The following is a 24,640-nucleotide window of genomic DNA, read 5'->3' as shown; positions in this document are numbered from 1 at the left end:
ACTTACAGTGCAACAACATTTTTTATGAATAAGAAATGAATAACACTATATGCTACCATTTACAGAGTCACAAGATTTTTTATGAATAAGAAAAGAATAACACACTTCGCTACCACTTACAGTGTCACAAGATTTTTTTATGAATAAGAAAAGAATAATACACTTATGAGTAAAACCCTGTGCTACCACTTACAGTGTCACAATATTCTTTTATGAATAAGAATAACACACTTTGCTACCACTTACAGTGTCACAATATTTTTTTATGAATAAGAATAACACACTTTGCTACCACTTAGTGACATAATATTTTTTATGAATACAAATAACACACTGCGTAGTGCAGTGTCACAATAAGTGGATAATAAACTGCAGTCTGGCCGGCAGTGTCACCAAACAATAATAGCGTAGCTAGCACACACAGAAAAAAACTGAAAAAAAATCTTTATTTTTTATTTTTTTTGGAACCATTTTATTTAACTTTTATTTTTTTTACACTGGGGAAGAGCACCCCTGGATTTACAGAGCACCCCTGGATGACACAGCACCCCTTTATGTACTGCAGACCCCTTTATGTACTGCAGACCCCCTTTATGTACTGCAGCCCCAGTCCCTTTATGTACAACACAGCAGCATCCCTTTATGTAGTGCAGCCCCAGCCTTTGATGGACAGGACAACACAGCAATACCCCTTTATGTACTGTAGCCCCAGTCCCTTTATGTACAACACAGCAGCATCCCTTTATGTACTGCAGCTCCAGCCTCTTGATGGACAGGACAACACAGCAGTACCCCTTTATGTACTGGGCAAGAGCACCCCACACAGCACCCTTTATGTACTGCAGCCTAGCCCTTTATGTACTTCAGCCCCTTAATGAACAGGACAACACAGCAGCACCCCTTTATGTACTGCAGCCCCCCTTCATGTACTGCAGCCCCAGCCCCTTTACAGACAACTTAGCAGAACCCCTGTATTTGCTGCAGCCCCCCTTTATGTACTGCAGCCCCAGCCCCTTTATGGGCAACACAGCAGCACCCCTTTATGTACTGCAGCGCCAGCCCCTTGATGGTACTGCGGCCCCAGTCCCTTGATTGACAGGACAACAGTGACAGCAGCCCCAGCCTGACAACACTGCACCCTTGAGAAGTTGAGAACACATGCACAGACAGAGGAACACAGAGCACGTCTGTTCTGTACACTCTCCACAGCCAGTGTGAAAATGGCACAGATCACTGGAACCTTTACAGAATCCAAAACCTGTGAGAATCCGACAGCGGGAAGAAGACGTTTTGCCTTGTTTTGGATTCCGAGTTAGGCGGGAAAACCCTAGCCGGACTCGGATCCCCGGGTCTGGTTCTCGGAGAAAACTGAGATCACACAATAGGCACTATAATGTTAAAGTTCTCTTATGTGCTAGGACAAGAGGATGGATAAATTCCGATGTGATCGATCTAGAGGGTGATCAGTCTCTCAAGATACTTGGCGGAGATGAGTTACAACTCTGTTATATATAAGTCAGACCAGTGGTTAATCTTCATAACACATTTCAGAGGGGTAACGTACTGTAAGTCTTATGTTCTTTCTCCGTACAATCACTGCAGTGAGTTAGAGAAATAATGACAGTAGAAGAAGACTAAATTTTTGGACGTATTGCTCGACCTAGGGTAGATTTATTAAAGTGCGGATTTTTAGAAGTGGAGGTGTTGCCCATAGCAACCAATCAGATTCTAGCTATTATTTTCTAGAAGGTGCTAGATAAATGAAAAAATAGAATCTGATTGGTTGCAACAACTCCACTTCTAAAATCCCCCACTTTAGTAAATATACTGTACCCCAGTAAATATACCCATTATCACAGTATTGCAGGAGAGATGTACAAGCCACATATAGGGGTGTAACTAGCTTTTTGGGGACCCCATAGCAAAGGTGCACACAAAATGTTTTTAAAAAAGTTATATGTACTGTAAATACACATGTATACAGTATATATATATATCCATATACATCGGGTAAAATAAGTATTGAACACATCAACATTTTTCTCAGTACATATATTTGTAATGGGGCTATTGCAATGAAATTTTCACCAAATGTCAGCAACAACCCATGCAATCCACACATGCAAAGAAATCAGACCATAGATGTATATAAGTTATAGTTATAAGTGTAATAATGTGAAATGATGCAGGGAAATAGTACTGAACACTCTTACTGAAATGTATTTAATACTTTGAACAAAAGCCTTTGTTGGTAATGACAGCTTCAAGACGCCTCCTGTATGGAGAAACTAGTTGCATGCATTGCTCAGGTGTGATTTTGGCCCTTTCTTCCACACAAACAGTCTTCAAATCTTTAAGGTTTTGTGGGCCTCTTCTATGAACTCTGATTTTCTTCTTCTTGGCCATTCTAGTAGCTTTATTTTCTTTCTCTGAAACCAATTGAGTGTTCTTGGCTGTGTGTTTGGGATCATTGTCTTGCTGAAATGTCCACCCTCATTTCAGCAGATTTTTATCAAGAATGTCTAGGCATATTTTTCCATTCATCCTTCCTTCAATCATATGAAGTATGCCAGTACCGAATGCTGAAAAACAGCCCCACACCATGATGTTCCCACAAACTTCACTGTTGGCATGGTGTTTTTGGGATGATGTGTAGTGCCATTTCTTCTTCAAACATGGTGTGTATTATGGCATCCAAAGAGTTAAATTTTGGTCTCATATGACGAGACTATATTCTCCCAGTATTTCACAGGCTTGTCCAAATGTTGTGCAGCAAACTTTAAATGAGCTTTAACATGCTTTTTCTTCAGCAAAGGAGTCTTGTGTGGTGAGTGTGCATACAGGCCAAGGCGGTTGAGTGCATTACTTATTGTTTTCTTTGAAACAATTGTACATGCTAATTCCAGGTCTTTTTTAAGCTCTCCACAAGTGATCTTTGGCTCTTCGACAACTCTTCTGATAATTCTTTTCACTTCTCTGTCAGAAATCTTGCGAGGAGCACCTGGTCATGGCTTGTTTATGGTGAAATGATGTTCTTTACACTTCTGGATTATGGCCCCAACAGTGCTCACTGGAACATTCAGAAGTTTAGAAATCCTTCTGTAACCAATGCCATCAGTGTGTTTTGCAACAATAAGGTTGCAAAGGTCTTGAGAGAGCTCTTTGCTTTACCCATCATGAGATATTTCTTGTGTGACACCTTGGTAATGAGACACCTTTTTATAGGCCATCAGTTGGGACTGAACCAGCTTATATTAAGTTGCACTGACAAGGGGCAAGATTGCTTTCTAATTACTGATACATTTCAGCTTGTGTCTTGGCTTTCCATACCTTTTTGCACCTCCCTTTCTTCATGTGTTCAATACTTTTTCCCTGTGTCATTTCACATTATTACACATACAGTCAGGTGCATAAATATTGGGACATTGACTGAATTTTCATATTTTGGCCTCTATTCACCACCACAATGGCTTTGAAATGAAACAAACAAGATGTGCTTTAACTGCAGACTTTCAGATTTAATTTGAGGGTAATTACATCCAAATCAGGTGAACGGTGTAGGAATTACAATGGTTTCTATATGTGCCTCCCACTTTTTAAGGGGCCAAAAGTAATGGGACTATCAACTCAAAAGCTATTTCATGGACAGGTGTGGGCTATTCCCTCGTTATTTTATTATAAATTAAGCAGGTAAAAGGTCTGGAGTTGATTCTAGGTGTGACATTTGCATTTGGAATCAGTTGCTGTCGACTCTCAATATGAGATCCAAAGAATTGTCACTATCAGTGAAGCAAGCCATCATTAGGCTGAAAAATCAAAACAAACCCATCAGAGATAGCAAAAACATTAGGTGTGGGCAAATCAACTGTTTTGAACATTCTTAAAAAGAAAGAACGCATCGGAGAGCTCAGCAACATCAAAAGACCCGGAAGACCACGGAAAACAACTGTGGTGGATGACAGAAGAATTTTTTCACTCGTGACGAAAAACCCCTTCACAACAGTTGGCCAAATCAAGAACTCTCTACAGGAGGTCGGTGTATATGTGTCAAAGTCAACAATCAAGAGAAGACTTCAGAAAAGTGAATATAGAGGGTTCACCACAAGATGTAAACCATTGGTGAGCCTCAAAAACAGGAAGACCAGATTAGGGTTTGCCAAACAACATCTAAAAAAGCCGTTACAGTTCTGGAACAACATCCTATGGACAGATGAGACAAAGATCAACTTGTACCAGAGTGATGGGAAGAGAAGAGTATGGAGAAGGAAAGGAACTGCTCATGATCCAAAACATACCACCTCATCATTGAAGCATGGTGGTGCTAGTGTCATGGCGTGGGCATATATGGCTGCCAATGGAACTGGTTCCCTTGTATTTATTGATGATGTGACAGCTGCCAAAAGCAGCAGAATGAATTCTGAAGTATTTTTCGGGCAATAATATATGCTCATATTCAGTCAAATGCTTCAGAACTCATTGGACGGTGCTTCACAGTGCAGATGGACAATGACCCGAAGCATACTGCAAATGCAACCAAAGAGTTTTTTAAGGCTAAAAAGTAGAATGTTATGAAATGGCCAAGTCAATCCCCTGACCTGAATCCAATTGAGCATGCATTTCACTTGATGAAGACAAAACTGAAGGGAAAATGCCCCAATAAAAAGCAGGAACTGAAGACATTTGCAGTAGAGGCCTGGCAGAGCATCACCAGGGATGAAACCCAGCGTCTGGTGATGTCTATGCGTTCCAGACTTCAGGCTGTAATTGCCTGTAAAGGATTTAAAAAGTGAAAGTTAGATTTAGGATTGTTTAGTTTGTCCCATTACTTTTGGCCCCTTAAAAAGTGGGAGGCACATATAGAAACCATTGTAATTCCTACACCGATCACCTGTTTTGGATGTAATTACCCTCAAATTAAATCTGAAAGTCTGCAGTTAAAGCACATCTTGTTTGTTTCTTTTCAAAGCCATTGTGGTGGTGAATAGATGCCAAAATATGAAAATTCTGTCAATGTCCCAATATTTATGCACCTGACTGTAACTTAATTTATGGACATCTATGGTTTGATTTCTTTGCATGTGTGGATTGCATTTCTTTACAATAGCCCCATTACAAATATATTTACTGAGAAAAATGTTGTTGTGTTCAATAGTCATTTTACCCGCTATATATATATATATATATATATATATATATATATATTATTTAAGATGAGTCTTCCCTCAAACTCCACTCTGATGACTTGAGTCTTGCTCCTTACTGCTGCTGCACTACAGCACATCCCTCACAGTGAAGAGAGAGACTCGCGAGATGATGATGTCATCATCTCGCAAGACCAGTCAGTAGCTATTCAGCGGCGCGGCTGGCGGAAGCACAGTAATCAATAAGTAAACACACAGTGCCGGTGACCCTCCCACCCATACCTGTATTATGATGTCTGCTGCTGCCCCAAAGTCATTAAGATTTAATAAGGGATAACAGAGAAAAAAAAAATGTCTGCATGGTGGTTGGTTGCTGGCCTGCCTAAGCTGCAGGGCCCCATAGCAAGCACACCCCTTGCACCCTCTATAGTTACGCCAGTGACCACATAACTAAAGTTGGCTAACAATTAGTGACCGAAAAGACTTGAATTTACCAGATGGTTTTGTTCTGATTTATTTATTTTGTCTACAGTGACAATCACTATTTTGTATAGGCTTTGTACAACAGATGCTGCCAAAACACCAATATTTCTGCTAATTATTTTTTTTCCTCCGATTACTGAAGGATCAACATAAATCCAAAAGGTTTACTTGAATTAGAAATGTTAATTTCCTGGGATAATGCGACCTAACTCAACACAAATAATTGACATGTAAATCAATATGCATTATAGTGGCCTTAGAAGAAAATAATAAAATTTTCTTTATGGGAAGTGTAAATACTTAAACTTCCTAGTAATGCTTCTGTCATACAAATCTTAAAAACCCTATCATTATTGTCACAAAATAATTTGCAGATCTCACTACTTTAAAACTACTTATTTAATATGCTTCTATGCATTGCTGCTATTAGTGTGTTGACCTCTTTTACATGTGGATTGTTAAATGATTCTACAATTTACAAAAAATGTTTAATAGAATGTGTACATTATTAAGGCTAATGATAGATGATAACTTAGTAATTGGTATATAGTGTTAATAATTTCTCTTGATATAGTAGAGTTTTGATACCATATGTACAATAGCTATTTGCTAAAATATTCCTAGATCTTCTTGTTGATTATTCACACCCCTTTTCTCATATTCTATTTCAATGCATTATTTGTATTATTTAATATAAAAAAAATGGAATAGAAGTCTCCATATTAGTACTGTAAATGAATGGGAATATTTCAGATAGGCACTTGGTATATATGATGTTGTTTTATAAGAGTTCTCAAACCCCTATGAAGTTTGAAAAACCTCTGGAGAATCCATAACACTTGTGGAATAGTGACCTCATTCTCCTAATGTATTCTATTGTAGAAGGGAAAATCAGCAACAAAGATTGTACTTGGTAGAAGCTGCAAAGAATGGAAAGTCTCATGTGCCCAAAGACCTGTTATTGTTCATTCTTTTGGGCTGGCACAAAAAAGGTTTTGAGTCTGGAAATTATAGCATCCTCCTCCAGGGGTGTGCATATCTCCCGTTATTCTGGTTACATTATACTGTAATTTGATGGTCACTTATTCCTCTGTCTGCATGTGTTTCTTCGGGATGTCTTCCACGTCATCATAGTATAGTAGGCAGTTTATTATCTGCCTGATAAGTGGACTGTAATCTCACAGGTGTGTTTGGGAAGATATATTGTCATTATTTTGGGGTGTTGTGTGATTATTTTTTAATTTTCCTCATGTAAATATATACCTAGCATGAGTGAAAGGGAACAGTGCTGACCCAAGGGTAATATTCCTTTCTGGCTGACATTAGTGGCATACATTCTCCCTGCTGTATCTCTGGCACAGCAAGAAAGTCATTATTATCTATTAGATTGAAGAAACATGTGGATTTCACTCGGTCTATGTGGACCCATAAAGCCTTATTTTCTCTTTAGGAATCTTCTTTTGTAGTTATGGGACATTGAAATGTTAACATTATTTCAAACATAATTTGAAGGACCTGGAATTTTTTATGTTTTTGGCCAGTTGGGGTTTATTTATTAGAAGCAAAAGTGGTATGAACCTGCCATTCAAATTGGGTTATCAAGGTAGAGGAGTTTTCATTAATTGAAATGCCTGTAAATAGACCCAGGCCAACATTGCTCTGTGACTGGATCATATAACAGAGAACATTTTAAAACTTTTAATCTGTCTGGAACACTTTGCAATATGTAACACTTATCTTCATGTATCAAATACCTATTTCCCTAAAGATTGGAAGCTTGTCAGCAAAGGGACTTTGATAGCACCTTAGAGAGTGAAGATGTAATTTTTCGTATACTCAGATGGTGAAGGCCCATAAGCAATGATTTACCTATCCTTTAAGATCTCAGTACACAGACACTCTCCTTTTGTTGCCTAAGAAAACCGCGAGTAGCCTAGTATTTTGTATAACAGGTTTGCTGCAATTAATTACCCATCTAGATCTTAGGGGATAATGTGTTATACAGTACTGTATGTCCCAGCCTCTTTCTAGAGTATAGATCTTAGGGGATAATGTGCTATACAGTATGTCCCGATCTCTCTTTATAGAGTATACTCACAGTCATATACTGTGACACCAGAAACATACCAATATAACAACTCTATGTACTTTTTCTGAACCCATCTTTTTTCTTAATAATAAGTTTACAGTTGTAACCCCACTTCTGACGCTTATATTAACATCAGTTTTACAATCACAGATATATCTGGCTAATTTGATTTAGTAGTCTGGAATATGATAACATCTATATTGTTGCTAAATAAATTACCAGTTTACACTAATATAAAAACACTTTTATTTTGAAAATAAAATGATTGCTTGTTAACTGAATCTACCACTAACACCTAAACAAATAAATATAGAAGATGTAATGTAATAAATATATAGAAGTTAATGATTGGTATATGATGTTTAATAATATATTGGAGTTAGAGATTTTGCATATGTTAAACTCATGTGTGCCACAACATTTTTAGGTTGAGGTAGCCAAGATATAATTTCATTTTGGCGTTCCTAAGGGGCAGATGGAGTCACCCACCACACCACCTACCTGATTAGTAAGCCTGAGTGGCATTTGCTTTTGCTGATTTGGCCTTTCTATCCAGACATCACTGCTCTCTCCCAGTCTCCTCACTCACAGACACAACACTAACACACCCCCATTTCGAGTCACTCCGGGGGTCCGGGAGATGCGGGCAGCCCCCAGGGACAAGTCTGTTTCAAAGTGCTTGCTCCATCACTGTGTCAGGAGCCGTGTGCTGCACGTAATGCTACAGTCACTGTCACTGAGGAGGAGTCGGCACTGTGGTGTCACTCCTTGGTGGGTGACACCCAGGTGCGGCGCGCACCCCCAACACCCCCATTGTGAAGCCACACTATATATTAGGGATGTGCAGGCTCGGATAGGTTCGAGTTTGCACGTGGAGTTCGGATTTTTCCCTCCAAAAAAATGGAACTCAGAACGAGGCAAAACGTCATCTTACATGGACGAACATCATCATTCCTGGTCTTTTGTCCAGGAATGATGATGTTCATCCATGTAAGATGACGTTTTGCCTCGTTCTGAGTTCCGTTTTTTTGGAGGGAAAAATCCGAACTCCACGTGCAAACTCGAACCTATCCGAGCCTGCACATCCCTAATATATATATATATATATATACATATATACATATATATATATATATATATAATGTTCATTTTCATTAACATATAAATCTCTCTTCACATTTTAAATCTTTCACACCTGCAGGGCATCATGGTTTTGCCAAGGTGCAAAGTAACTTGCTCTTTTTTGCTTTACTACCAACTCAGAACCAGGTCCGTATCACTATAAACACTAAACAGATATGCCATTTTCTGTTATGCTTTTTTTTTATTATTTTAAAGTTGCTAGTGTTATAATACATGGTGTCATGCTATAAAATTCCCTCCAGTACAAACTACACTCATGTTGATGCACAGTAGTGAAATGGTGTAAAATGTATCCTATTATTTTTTTCAGATGACACGAGAACAGTATATTTTGGCCACACAACAAAATAACCTACGGACTGAAAATACTCAATTTTATCCAGTGGGAATTTACGGATGGCGGAAGAGGTGTTTGTACTTCTTTGTGCTTCTACTATTGGTTACCATGATTGTTAACTTAGCAATGACAATATGGATATTGAAGGTTATGAATTTTACAGTGGTAAGTACAATTCCCCCATCTCAGGGACATTAATCTATTGATGTGGCTCAACTATTTATTGCTAGTTCATTAAGTGATTCTGTAAATTCATAGAATTATTAATCTCTGGAAATTAAATGAAGGGGAGGCGTTGGAAGTTGCATGTATTGTCAAATACATTTTTTTTTACTTAAACAAATGTAATGCATTTATCAAAATAATATTAATGCAGTATCATGATTATATTATGAATGAATGTGTTCAAATTACTCTTTTGAGGAAGCTGTTTTAGAAATGTTGTAGGATAAATGAGTGGCATATGGTTAAAGGACAAGAAAACATAAAACACAAGATGATATACAGAACTAAAAATAGGAATACTCTGGTGCCAAATAATGTCCAGAAAACAATATAAAGTCTTATGAACAACAGTCCATCTTAGGTCATCTCTGAAAAGTCTAATTGGAAGTACTGTATCCACACGGTATCAATACCATGCGGTATCAACGCTCAGATGCCTATAACCATAAGGGAAAAAACTATAAGACATGCAATAGTTTATTGTCTTTGCAACAATCACATCCACTGTGAAAAGTGCTCTCTTTAGAGAACAGAGAGCATTAGAAGTGGGATCCAGGACCCCTTAAAGTATTACCCTTACTTCAGTTGGGTTTCTATTACAGTCACCACCAGACAAAGGGGCGGAGAAACACATCATGTGACAGTCTCTTTTCTGATGCTCTCAGTTGGATGGCATGTCTGGAATGCACGCAGCTTCTGGGACCAAGAGAAGAGAATGAGTGCCAATTTATGTTCAGTCATGGTGTGACTTGTTTTATCTGCATACTTACCACAGCCAGGAGTCCCAGGTTCAAGGACCTCCATAACCCCCAGCAATAATAGTGATCTTTGAGCCAGAACGAGCTGGGACAATATAAACAAGGGTATCCTGATGTCCGGAGCTGGGAGGAGAGCTGTTCCATACAATTAATATCTAATTAAGGTCGGTAAGAGGCAATTTGTGCTTAATAACTAACATGCTCAAACTTACTAAACTGGCCTAAGATATTACTAACCTGATAATATTTATACAGACTGTGGTTGGACTACATTATCCATGTGGTCCAGCAGATTCTACAAATTTGCTGCTGCTTTCTCTCTCATAGAGAATTATACTATCAAGTGATGTCATTTACACTATATGGCACTCCAAATCTGGGAATTTATTGTTTAAACAGGTTGAAACCTATAAAGTTTATATTTGTATATGCACTCATAAAATTACTTGATTTCTATGGTTGCAGACAAATATATTTGAATATTGTGATTTTCACCTGTAAATTTTAACTACCCAGCTGGTTGCATAATTACATTTTATTTATATATTTTAACAATAAATATTATTAAGAATTCAGCAGACTCACTAGCAGAGCTCTTTATTTTTCCTTTTTTTGTGCAATGGTTGCAAGATTGCAGGTCTTGCTTTTATAGTACAGCAGTTTAGTGTGGTCAATTAGTATTCAAGTTTAACAAAATTTAACATAGTGTTCTTTTCTATTGTATGTTTTTTTTACCATATGCACAAAATAAGACCAAAACAGTCTGGAATAAATTGCCTTTAGGCAAAGTCAATAAAACCAAAATATTTAATCTTAGTGACTACCAATTTACTGAAGAGGAAAAATCAGTCCTTAAGTGAGGCTTAACATTTTCTCCATTTAGTAACATCAATCATTTTGAACTATATATTGATTTGCAGAAGTTTATTAGAAAATTATGTTTAAAAAGGTTTTTTTGTGTCAAAGGAACAGCATCTACTACAGAAGAATCACCTTCAGGTTCATAAATTCAAAAATAGATCAACATTTGATCCTCTTTTTATGAAATGCTGTTTCATTGAAACCTTGGGAAAAATTAGTTTTAGAGAAGTTTAATATTAAAAACAAAACATATTCCATTGAAGGAAAACATTACTCAAGAAAATGCGGGGTTCTAAAGACATTAAAGGAAATGGACCAAATTGGATAAGGGTTGTGGGCTAATGATCATGGGAATATAACAATATATTCAAGAAATTGAAAAACAGTTATGAGATGGGGAGACATACAAGAAATTCAAACAAAATTCCTCAGAACAAAATAAATAAATTGCGGAATTTAATCTCAAGTTATAAAGTAAAGTGGACAATTGATAAAGGGAACTTCCATCTTTCTTTTTAATTAAACATATACTGTTCCAGTAATGTACATACTCCATAAAATTCATAAAACCCCTAGAAACTACCCATAGACCCATAATAGTGGGTACAGAATCCATAGCTTCAAATTGATGTCACTTTAGAAACCATCATCTCCAACCTATAATAATAAAGAGCCACTCTTTTATTAAAGACAAAACTGATATATTGAATAAATTTCAGAATTTAAAGTGGAAATAAAATATGTATTTGGTGCAGACATCACATCTCTGTATATGGTAATGAAACATATAAACTGTATAGAAGCAACAAAAAGATAAGTAATGCGGTGGACCTGAGACTTAGAGATTCTCTTGTGGAAAGTATTTTTTTTTTCATCCTCCACAATTATTAATTTGCCTTTGGGGGTAATTATTTCCTCCAATCAATCAGTACAGCTATGGGCACCAGGTTAGTTACACCAATCTATGTATGGCACAGTGGGAGGACCAACACATGCAGAGAGGCCATAGCTATGTGGCAAACCCGGTAGCCTGGTGGAGGTTCATAGCTATATCCCATTTGTGTGGAAAGGAAACAGGTAAGATCTTGATGTATTCTGCAGATTACTTAACAAGAATTCCAAAAATACAGAATTGAGCCTTCAAATCAGTGGTCCTATTTGACCATCTACATAATAAATGGCAAACTTGAAACTAAAACATATACATTGAGGCAGGGACTAACCACCTTAATAGGTGGTTATCTAATATTCTGAAAAAGTAAATTTACTACAGTCTGTAGAAATTGCTCATAGTTAACAGTTTATGAAGAACAAACTAAGAAAACTAACAGGAAACTTGTCAATGAGTGACATACACCAGCTCTAGTTGAAAAAGCAAAAGAAGATGTATCGCCATTAAATGGGAATGGTTTATTGGCATCTAAATTTACTGCAAGAATAGAGAATTGTATGGAAAAGTTCAGTCTGGCCTTTAATACCAAATTTTCTAAAGACCATAAACAGGTAGTAGGAATTATAAATAATATCTGGAACATTCTTCTTAATGATCCTTTGTTGCAACCAGTTTTATAAAAAAAATAATCTAAATTTGCTTTATAGAAAAACTCCTAATATTAAGAATCAACTAGCAAAGAGCAGTATTGATATATAGCAGAAAAGAAAATCAGAAAGAAACCATGGATTTAATAGATATGTAATATGTAAAACATGTAAAAACAAGAACAGTAATAACACAACATACAGTATAAAATCAGGGGGATAGAACATAAAATAGGAGATTTTATCACATGTAATACTACAGCAAATATGTGATATGTATATGTGACACAAGAGAAACATGGAAGTATGAGTAATTTTGGGGTATCTCCATTATTATAGACCAGTGGTGTAGTAACAACAGAGATACACACCTAGCTAAAGAGGAGGTGCACTATATTTATAATGTAATCATAATACCATTTTCCAAATGGATATACAAATGTTTTTTTTTATTCTTCTAAATATGTAACCCATTACACTGTGTCTGTGTGTTTTATTATACAATCTGTTTTCTAGTAACTAATGACTTCATTAGTTGAAAGAAAAAAAATATATGCAATATCCTGGAAACTAGGTCTGTCAATACTTTAGGTATACATTCTTTTATACTGTATATAAATTGCCTTTAAAAGGAATGGTGACTTTAAATTTGGCCATATAGAGAAAATAAATACATACTCTCTTCCCTTTTTTCCACATAGCAACTGATGGTGTCACTAGCTGGTGTAATATGATTGGCCCTATCTCGTATTCAATCTAAGTATTTTATTGAAGGAATTAAGGGGTCTATTTACTAAGCTTTGTTAGGAGATAAAGTGAACCGAGGTAAGGTGCCAGCCAATCAGCTGCTGATTGGCTGGTACCTTACCTCCATTCACTTTATCTCCTAGCAAAGCTTAGTAAATAGACCCCTAAGTCACATAGAAATCTCTATGGAGCTTTATTTTGCAATATGAAGCTAGTACCACATGTTCATGTATTATTATTGATGTTATTTGATATGTAAAGAGAAGAAACATAATTAGCTTCCATTAGATTAAAAGCTAGCATCCATTTGTGCACCACACGCCTTGATAAAAACAGTACATCCTTGTCAAAACATGTTGGCATGGTAATCAGGTGACACAGGTCACGTGAGAGACTACAGGATCGAACCAAGTGCCAGAAGAACATCTAACAGCAGGACTGAGTTGTGAGGTAACGTCTATGTCCGCAAATTTCTACATGGGAAACCTTCATACCGTGGCCCAGAAGTGATCAGTGACCCAAACCCGCAGTGGCTTTTTATTCTTGATTCTATCTGCTTCTGGTATGCAGCCCACCTATTTATTATATATGTCTATATCCATTATGATTTGGCATGCATTTTATACATATGACATACACCAGAAAGGTGATTTGATTTATAGTGGAGGGTTTTTTTGTGTGATTTTTAAAGTGGCTCTATGTGAAACAAAAACAAGCCTTTTGCTATATAATTCATGCACTATCGGAGGCTTTTTTTTCCTCATTGGACAATTCACGGTACACTATATTGATGATCTTATATGCTGTTAAGGGAACCCAAGTGAAGTAAAGATAATACCTTAAGGGGTCCTGGATCCCACTTCTAATCATCTGTTCTCTAAAGGGAGCACTTCTCTATATTTTCACAACGGGTGTGATTGTTGCAAAGATAATAAACTATTGCATGTTTTATATGTTTTTGCCTAATGTTTATGGACATCCAAGTGTTTATATTGTGTGCAAACTGATCTACTTCCAGTTAGACTTTTGAGAGATTAATTAAGATGGATTATTTATCATAAGGACTTTATATTGTTTTCTGGACATTTCATTGATGCAAGTGTATTCCTATTTTTTGTATCTCATTGTTTGGTTTTAAGTCGAATAAGGTGGTTCCATTTTAGAATACCTTTGTGAAAGTTGTTGCTTGGGTGTATACATCATTTTGCTACAAAACACATAAGATATTATGGGGCTGATTCGAAATTAGATGCTGCAGCGACTGCGTTAGCCTCTTTGACCATAGTCATGTCTGCGAGTTTCCGCCAATGCTAGTACCACCCCTAACTCTGTTGTATGGCCATGCATCTGAATGCAGAAGGGTTAAGATTCCCTTTTTGAGCTGCTGTAGTCGCAAACCATCAGAAGCACCATCAGGACTTGCACCAGTCCCATGCTAGGTGCAGAATCGCTGCCTAAATATGATCTCCAATGTGAGCGATTAATCGTCTGAGTCAGAAACCACTCCTGCGACTTGCCTTCCGCACTCCCATAATACGCCCAAATCATGCACAGTCACAAACCATCGCCAACTTATATGAACATTGGCACGGCATCCATCTCTCAATCAGCCCCCGTAGATTAAACAGCTACTATCATGAATATACAGTATATAGTGTAACTGCTCCTTAGCAAACCCTGAATATGTTTCTGACATTGAAAATTATAGCTATTAGGCAATTGGTTATTGCATAGAAGAACTAATGTGCACTTATACTATAGTTATTACTATCAGGTTACACCTGTTGAAGGTGTTTTGTTGATATAAAAATAACGAGAAGCACAGAAAAGCATAGTGGATTTAAATATTGTACAATCCTTTAGAAATGTCTTTAGAAAGTGTATTCCAATTCTGTATTACATCTGCCAAAGTAATATTTTAAGGCCTATTGCACTGCAATTCAATATTTTAAAGATAAAATTATTTTAAAATGCATGTATTAGTGCAGAACAAATTATTTTCAATCAAGTAGTCTGTATGCAATGAAATGTTAAAGTTGGTGCATAAAGCATTGCTGTCCATTGAGCCATTTCTAGTAGAAAACTTAAGGTGTTGGTTCAGTACCCTGTGAAGTATGTGGCTCAAGTAATTGCAATACTTCAAGCTTAATGACTTTAGTAAAATAACATTTGAAGTGTAATACTTGTAATATCAAAATGCACTCACTTGTGTCTGGATGGTTTATTACAATTATAATTTAGCAATTATTAGAATCATATAATGGAATTTAAAATATAAACCAAACTGCAGCATGTTACCATGGGAATAGCAGGAGATTTACATCAGCACGCTTTTTATGTAATTTGATGGTAATGATACCTTTAAAACATCTTTTGTATACTTTACGTGGTATAACTGTTGTAGAGAATATGTACACAGAATAATAATGTTTCTTTGTACATATGATGATCCTGTCTAACCGCTTGCTGCAGCTGTTAGTACATATTTACAAAACGTTGTTAACTTTACTGTGAGCACTGTTATGTTCAAACAACTACATGTGTGACACACTTTTAAAATTGTATGCTTTGTCAGAAGGACTGATCTGTTTAGATTGAGGCTGTAAATTAGGGTGTAGCAATAGCAATTGGAGCACAGTAGTATCCATTAGTGGCCTGGCTAGATTCAGGACCCCTTGCCAGGGACGTATCTATAATGGGTGCAGGGTGTGCGGTGTGGGTCCCCCCTGGACACGACACACCCATTATAGATACGTAATGGGTGTAGGGTGTGCGTTGCAAACGGGCCCACACCGCACACCCTGCACCCATATTTTCTAATACTTAACGCTCCGAAGTCCCACATTGGGTGTCGCAAACCTGCACATGACGCCTAGAAAATGGCTGCAGCGGCCATTTACCTGGCATTTTGCATATGCACAGTGGGGAAATGGACGGGACACAGCAGTCAGAGTAAGTACTGGCGCCAGGGCCGGATTGAGGGCCACATGGGCCTGGAGCTGAAAATGATTGAGGGCCTATTTTGAAAAGCAGATGAGGTGTGACCAGAGCTGTATGGTATGGCCAGAGCCACATGGGCGTATACACCCACTATAATCTCAACACCAATGTCTCCGTAAATATGTAAAAGAAAAAAAATTCTATTTTGTGAGGTGATACAAATTTACTACTTATGATTTATGGCTGACCATGTGGACAGCAGATGCTCAGTCAACATCATGTTGTCATGATGATGGGCCTATTTTTATTTGGAGGCCTGGAGCTGTAGCTCCATCCGCCCCATTGTTAATCTGGCCCTGACTGGCGCACTATAATTCATTTGTTGGTGTTCACAAAGCAAATGAGTGCTTGTGTGACAGGGATTCAGCACTTACACTGCCTGCTGTGTGCAGAAATAAATTGGGTCTGGTGCAGAGTTAGAGCAAAGCATGCTTACTTCTACATTTTGTCCAGTATTGTGCACTGTATGCAGAAGCATCCAGCATTCACCCTGCATGCAAAAACATTGAACATAAATACATTTGCATTCCTTTGAAAAAGCATTTAAGGGAGATTGTGGAAGCAGCACCTATGAGCGCAGTGATAATGTGAACGTGTACTGCTACATCTGAGAGGCTGTCATAACATTGATTTACATCCAAATATAAATGAGCCCCAAAGCAGTTAGAAAGATCTACTTATTGATTAAAACACTGATACTAATGATCCCATTTGAATGTTTTTGTTATATATATATATATATATATGTATATATATATATATAAACAGCTTCATAATGGGGGTAAGGTGCAACAATCAGGGACATTACTACTTATTATATTTAATATTTATTTAGGTTTTGTAGGAGGGTTAATGGTTATTTAAAGAAGATGAAATTGGCACACTTATCGGTATTTATAATATACATTCAAGATTTGCAGGAGAGTAAAATAAAGTTGATCCTATTTATAGGATTGGCCACCACTGTGAAATTCTATCTCTCTAATCTCTTTACTATCTAGTGTTGTTAAATATGAGGATGTCAATTTTTTAAATTCTCCAATAAAATGGCCACCACTAAGGGAATCTATCCCTCTAGTATTAACAAAATGGCCTGAGACTAAGAGACTTAGGGCCTCATTCAGAGGCGGTCGGAGGAGCACCACCACTACCTTAGTATGTTTGACTCTTAAGACTGGATACTTAATTACAGGAATAGTGGTTAAAATAATACCATATCTGATCTTATTTTTACTTGTCAGTGCGACAATATCCCTTCCCCCTTTCCCTGTTATTGTTATTGCCTATTATTAGCCCCACAACAAAATCCCGATGCCCGGCATACCGAACGTAGGTAAACTGGATGTCAAGAGCTGTTAGCTGTGGGAGTTAGGTTTAAGCACCTTGACGGGGACTTAGGGCTAGGCTAGGGGAAGGGGGTGTTGGGGTTAAGCAACACCGGGGGGGGGGAGGTTAGGGTTAGACACCCAGGTGTGTCAATCACACATACTACATGCTATCACTGAATAAATGAGATATACAATGCATCCAGAAAGTATTCACAGCGCTTGACTTTTTCCACATTTTGTTACGTTACAGCCTTATTCCACAATAGAAAAAATAAATTTTGTCCTCAAAATTCTACACACAATACCCCATAATGACAATGTGTAAAAAGTTTTTTTGAGATTTTTGAGGACAAAAATTAAGTTATTCCATTTTGGAATAAGGCTTTACCATAACAAAATGTGGAAAAAGTGAAGGGCTGTGAATACTTTCCGGATGCACTGTATATCTCATTTATTCAGTGATAGCATGTAGTATGTTTGATTGAATAGTGCTCCATGAACATGCACTAAACTTATATCCCTTTCACATTGCAAACCTGGCTCTGACCCGGGATTTTGGACACGGGTCTAACCTGGCTGCAAGCCGGGTCAGACCCCTTGCACACTGCACCTTCGACCAGGGTTATTCCCGGGTTGGCCCTGTTCACACTGAACCTGGGTCAGCCCTGTATAACCCTTTGGATGGCATAAAAAATTTACTTTTTCAGGCTCACAAAGATAAGATCACAAAAGGGAACACAAGGGAGGGAGGGATGGGGACTTCTCACAGCATTGCAGGAATCATGGCTGATGGATTACCACTGTGTAGCCCTGAGTTCATGAGTGTTTGTGCTTTACTGCTGTTTGATTCAGCCAGTGAGAGCATGATGCAGCTTGTGACAGCATAATGTACAGTTCACGTCTTCATCACTCCAATCAGCCATCACTGTGATGACAGTAGTGGTTTTAACCTCATTCAGACTGCAGAAATGCTGCTTCTTGTTGTTGTCTGCAGTGTGCTGAGTGTGTGTCCAGGGCTCTGGCTGCTGACATCATCAAAGGAGACCCAGGAACATCCAATCATCGCTGGTTGCTGAGTCCAATGTTGGATAACCTGGCTTGTTCCCGAATTCAACTCTAGTCAATTGCAGGGTTGAAATGCCGAGTCACCCGGCCCGGCAATTTTTCTGTTGGCGCGTTCACTCTGCACCTCGACCCGTGTCGACCCGCAAGATACCGGGTTACTTTTGCGATGTGAAAGCGGTATAAATGTATTCACTATGCCTTGGAAAACTGAAGCTGTAAATTCAGCTATGAATATACAACTCATCCATATCTTAAATGTTATTTTTTACTATAGAAAAGCATCTACAAGCACTGCAAAGATAGCATCAATAAATAACTCCAAAGAATAAAAACAGCAGCACTGCAAAAGAAAACATATGTTTAAAATTAAATATAACCAAACGTCTTTAAAATTGGTTTCTTCAGTTTATCACGGTATAGGAAGACTACATGAATAACTGCTCTTTCACATGTATCTAAAATACTTGCAAACTACTGTATGTAAAAAGAATTTGGTAATATACAATATAAAAAATGGTAATTGCACATGAAAAAATATTCTGACTTACATTATTTCTACACAAGTATTTTCCATCGGAAGCGTACATTTACAATCTGTGATGTGTGGTGTATAGTGATTTTCATAAAATTGCTTTTATTAGTTATTGGAGTAGGACTTTTAAGCCAAAAACATTATTCCTGTAATCTAACATTACATAAATTGTGTTGGTAATGGAGCACAACAAAATACATGCCAAATAAATGAAATCATTTCTCTGATGCTCTCCCTGTCTCCTAGATATAAAGTACTTGTGTGATACAAGAGATAGTATCAGGGATGTATCTATAATGGGTGCAGGGTGTGCAGTGCACACAAGCCCCTGGGTCCAGGGGAGGCCCACACCACACACCCGGCAATCATATTTTCTAATAGTAACTGCTCCGATGTACTGCGTCGGGTGTAGCAGCCTTGCACAAAACGCCTGGAAAATGACCGCCACGGCAATTTTCCCGGCATTTTGCGCATGTGTAGTGGGGTAATCGCTTGGAAAATGGCGGCAGCACCATTTTCCCAGTGACCTGCACATGCGCAGTAGACTCTGGTCACATACCAGTTCCCAGAGTCAACTGCAGTGGTCAGTCCACTGGTGGCTGCCGCGGAAAGAGGAGGAGGCCCTGAACGGGGAATGCACACGGGCCCCCTCCTCTCTTAATACGCCCCTGGATAGGATTTGTACAGTAATAAATAACTTAATATGTGGATAGGCTGTGCCAGGCACACTCACAGCCTTATATAAAAATATGTTCTATACCTAACTAAAGTATACTCACATGTATTTGTGAATTCCTAACACTACAGTTACAGCTTATTTTATCTAAAGTAACTTTAATTTTTTTGGCATTATTCGGTATTTGAACAGTCACGTTATTAATGCCAATACCCATTTAGTAGAACCTACCTATAGTGCTCCATGGAGGTTGTTTAGTAAATTAGGTCTATTGTAAGATTGTCTATTAAACCGATTGGACACCTAGATGGCTGTATCTACTTGTCCAATCAAGTTACACTAGAGAAAGATCATTTTTCAAAAACTTTTTTTCCTCCAATTGTGGCAAAAACATCAATTAAAGTGCTAGCGGGAGGGTATAAACTCTCTGTTTTGCATCAAGAGGCCCACTCAAGTAATGTAAGTAGAGTTCCTTTTTAATTTATCCTTGGTAGAACTATAGTTGTTCTAAGAAATATCTTATTATAAATCATGCTGACAAAAATAGCCAAGGCACCATAGTCATTTGTATACATGACAAAAGTATAAAGTGCTTCATTACTTGGAGATATTATTGTATTTTCTTTAAAACATTATCATTGATTGAATAAAAATGTAATGAAAGGGATTCGACTTGTAGAGTGCTTGTAATCCATCTCTGGCAAATGTTTGCCTTCTACAGTGTTTTATTGATTAGAAATAAATAGGTATGAATTCCCACCAGCAGGAGAATATTTCATGTGATACATCTCAATGTTTTGCCAAGTATAATTATCTGCAAAACAACAGTCTTGGACTCATAACCTACAGTATATACAAGCCGCTACATCCACTAATATTGTGACTGACATTCCATAGGACTTGCATTTTTCCGCTATTTATTGGTCCTCCTGCATGTAATACACACTCAGTCTATATACGTGTATAACACAATATTGCACTTGTGGGAAAATAACAAATTAGTGTATGAGTGTGGTACCTCCCTCACCCCACACTGCGCATTGATAAATTTGACTGGGTTGTTAAAGATAAGGGAGATAAGTTTTTATGTTATGGAGGTAGCCCGATATTAAACATTGAAGAAGATGGACATCCCTTTTAAAGTAGATGTTTTTTATTTAATGTTTATGTCCTAGAAATATAATTTAACCACAAGATGTTGTTATCGATCAATGAAAAAATGATGAAATACTCAATCTTTCCTAACTGTGAGGCTGGGATCATCTGATTTAGTGGGAAACCCTAGAGGGTTAGTTATAAAGCTGTGATTTTGCAAAATTGCAGGTTCTTTTGGTGTGTTTTTTTGTGCGGGCTACAAATCATTGGATTTATTAAAGCAAAACTGGAAAATTGCAGTAAAACTGGCATATTCAAAACCACCACTCTTTAAATTAGCATCACATTTTCTTACACGTGAAGAACAAAAAGTGACAAATATAGTAACCTGTGTTTTCACAAACTGCACCAAAAATAATCATAAAAAAAGAGGTTGGTGTGACAAGCGAGAGAGCTCAAACAACCAGTGGTGGAAGCAGAAGAACATTTAAAAAGAAAACAAAAAAAAATTAATTAATGAGCTGGGAGGTTTTTTTTTCACTGTAATAATGGCGGTTTCCAATAAACTGCACAATGTTTGGGCTATAACAGATCCTATTTAGGGGATTCAAAACTGCTACACATCAATTTGAGTTTTTACTCTTCAAACCACAGGACAATTTCAAACCCGCACAACAAAAAATCTTGATGTGCTTGATAAGTAAACCCTTAAACTCCAACCGTTTACACTCCAAAAGTCAGTAAATTGGTTAATTACATTTACATACCATGGTGTACAGTGGTGTAATACAGTAGATAATAAATCTTAAATTTGGTTATGGCAAAACAACAGCTGTACATAGTTTAAGAGAAAGCTCACAGCAGAGTACAAAGAATATAGTGATAAAATGAACATGCAGTAACAAGAATTGTAGGAATAAAAAAAGTGTAAAGCGATCACCCAAAAGAAAATATATGTATTTACAGTATGTAGAGTTGTCAACTGAATGAAACACTACATCCATCAAACTGTAAAGAGGACAGCAGGCAAGTAGTGCATACATTGGAAACAGGCCACTATAATATATTATAAAGATAGCCCAATAGTAAATCCACACTTATACAGTATATACTGAATGTATAAATGACAACTATTTCACACGTCATGATCTCAATGAAACCTAAACTGTGTGAGTGCCATTCACATATGTGTAGTATGACAAACCTACATGTCTCTTTTAAATGTTTCAACATTTCTCAGATCATGCAGTCTGCCTACTTCTAAGATGAAGGGACCTATTCATCAACACTAAATTAACAGTTTTAAAGGAAATTTTTCCTTAATTACCGTTTTTTGGTATTCATTAATACACTTAATGCAGGAGATATCACTGATATCTCCTAGTTAAGTCCGTCTGTGTTAATTTCCACACTCCTCATACGTTAGTATGGGGATGTAGAAATTAGGCTATCATCAAATTCCGAAAATTATGTATTTTCAGAATTTGATGATGTTACTATGCCCCAAGTTTAGACGGCATACAGCCCCTGTAAGGCTACACAAGCTGCCGATTAAAGAAGTATGACAGACACCAGCCTATGCGTCAACGTTTCAATGTTTATCAAACATTTTCTTCGTTTCCTGATGAAAATGTTTGATAAACATTGAAACATTGATGCATAGGCTGGTGTCTGTCATGTTTCTTGATTCCCTGAATGCCGCTTGTTGAACACAGTTATTGACCCACATGTGCTGCTACATGTTGAGAAGAGGGCAACGGGGTAACGTATTTGTATTTTCATAGTGAGCGCCGGGCTTATGCTGGTGTGTGTGTGTATATATATATATATATATATATATATATATACATACATACACACACACACACACACACACACACACACACACACACACACACATGTATATATATATATATATATATATAAACAAAGAAAAAGGAGGGCGCTACAAAACAGCTTAATTCGAAAGCTGAAGGTGTTTTAGTTGATTATTCACTTACAGGTTTAAAAACATTTAGTCCGTTTATAATTCTTAAAAAACATTAATGACACATTAAAGGATCAGTCCCAAATGGATGATGAAGATGAACGTAATCTCTTTTTATAATCGGGTTCTCAGAAAATCTTCCTTGAAACCTTTTGATGAATTGATGGATGCTTGATTTACCAAACCCTCTATTATTCCTTTGTACTGGAATAGACCCTCACACCAAAAAAAATCACCCAGACATGATTGGCCAAAAGTCCATTATTAATACATATAAAAAAAATGTTATTGACTAAAAAATTTATTTAATAACAAGAAAACTATTTGATAATCTTACATCAAATAATTCTAATCTGGTCGTATGCTCAAATGATAATTGGGTTTTTTAACATCTCCACCACTACACCTTGGGGTGAAGGAACAATATGATAAACATCAAGCATTCGACTTACAGTGTAACTCAGTGCGTTTTGTCCTTATAAGGACTTCATCAGGGGTCTCACTGTTTGATGTGTAATGCAAATCACAGTTAGTTCCGGCATTTTTCTCAAACAACATCTTTTAGACCATGAACAAATCCTGACATAACCCCTTAGAGGCTGTGTGTGTCATGAGTTTGTTTCTTGACCAGGGCCTTATCTGTGTGGAGCTTCTATGGGTGCTCTGGTTACTTCCCACACTCCAAAAATATTACTGTAGACTAATTGGCTGCTAACAAAAAATTTACCCCAGTGAGCGTGTATGCCTGTGTGTTAGGAAAATAGTAGTGTGTCACAATGGGGGTGCGGGCCACACCAGGGTGTCACCCGCCGAAAGGGGTGACACCAAAGTGCCGACTCCTTTTCAGTGACAGGAGCCGGGTGCTGCACTGTAGCATTACATGCAGCACTCAGCTCCTGACACAGTGAGGGAGCCGCCGCTGCACACAGAGTGGTCTTCAGGGGCAGTCTGCACCTCGGGTCCCCCCAGAGTGGGTTACAATGGGTGTTCGGGCCACAAGGCCATGCCCCCTTTTGCCAGCATGCAGCTTCGCTGCACGCACTACAGCCCTCACCGCACCGGGTGTCACTGCGGGGGCGACACTGGAAATAAGACTGTAAGATCCAGGAAAATTAGATTGTATGATCCATTGGGACAGAGGGTCTCATTCAGACCTGCTCGCAAGCGGGTCGATGGTACCCAAATGCGCATGCGTACGACGGAGGGAGTTCTATCATGCACATGCGTGAGACCCTAATAACGATGGCCAAGCCGTCGTTATGGGTCTCGCACTAAAGGGGGCGTGCTGTCGATGGTGACTGACAGCACGCCCCCTTTAGTGGGCTTGCCGGGGGCGTGGTTGCCAGACGGAGGCGTTCCCATGGGAACACCTACCGTCTGGGTCCGGCCCCACTGACATCACTAGTGATGTTAGTGGGAGTGATTTTGGTTCTGATAGAGCCAAAATCACTCCTGGGCTTGCGGCAGCGAGACCCTACCGCAGGGTCTCGTCGCAAGCCTGATGGTCGCGATGGTCTTGACCATCGCGACCATCATCATGGATGCTCGCATAAGCTGTGGGTGGTCACCCACAGCTATGCGAGCGTCCAAGAGGCCGCTCCATTTTCAGGTAGGAGGGCCCTGATTCAGAGCGA

General features: G+C 38.0%; 1 protein-coding gene across 2 annotated transcripts in view; it reads left to right on the top strand.

The window, feature by feature from the left end:
• The window catches only part of SGCZ (sarcoglycan zeta), a 1,038,602-nt gene that overhangs the window by 596,641 nt on the left and 417,321 nt on the right, over positions 1–24,640 (top strand). For both annotated transcript variants that reach the window (XM_088478800.1, XM_088478799.1), the window contains one exon: positions 9,167–9,358. In XM_088478800.1, coding sequence (XP_088334926.1) covers positions 9,167–9,358 — 192 coding nt within the window. The remainder of the gene's footprint in view (positions 1–9,166; positions 9,359–24,640) is intronic.

Source organism: Taudactylus pleione, unplaced genomic scaffold, assembly GCF_031769625.1.
Source record: "Taudactylus pleione unplaced genomic scaffold, aTauple2 ptg000218l, whole genome shotgun sequence".
NCBI lineage: Eukaryota > Metazoa > Chordata > Amphibia > Anura > Myobatrachidae > Taudactylus > Taudactylus pleione.
Note: the sequence above shows the minus strand (reverse complement) of the source record. Positions and strands in the feature narration are given on the sequence as shown.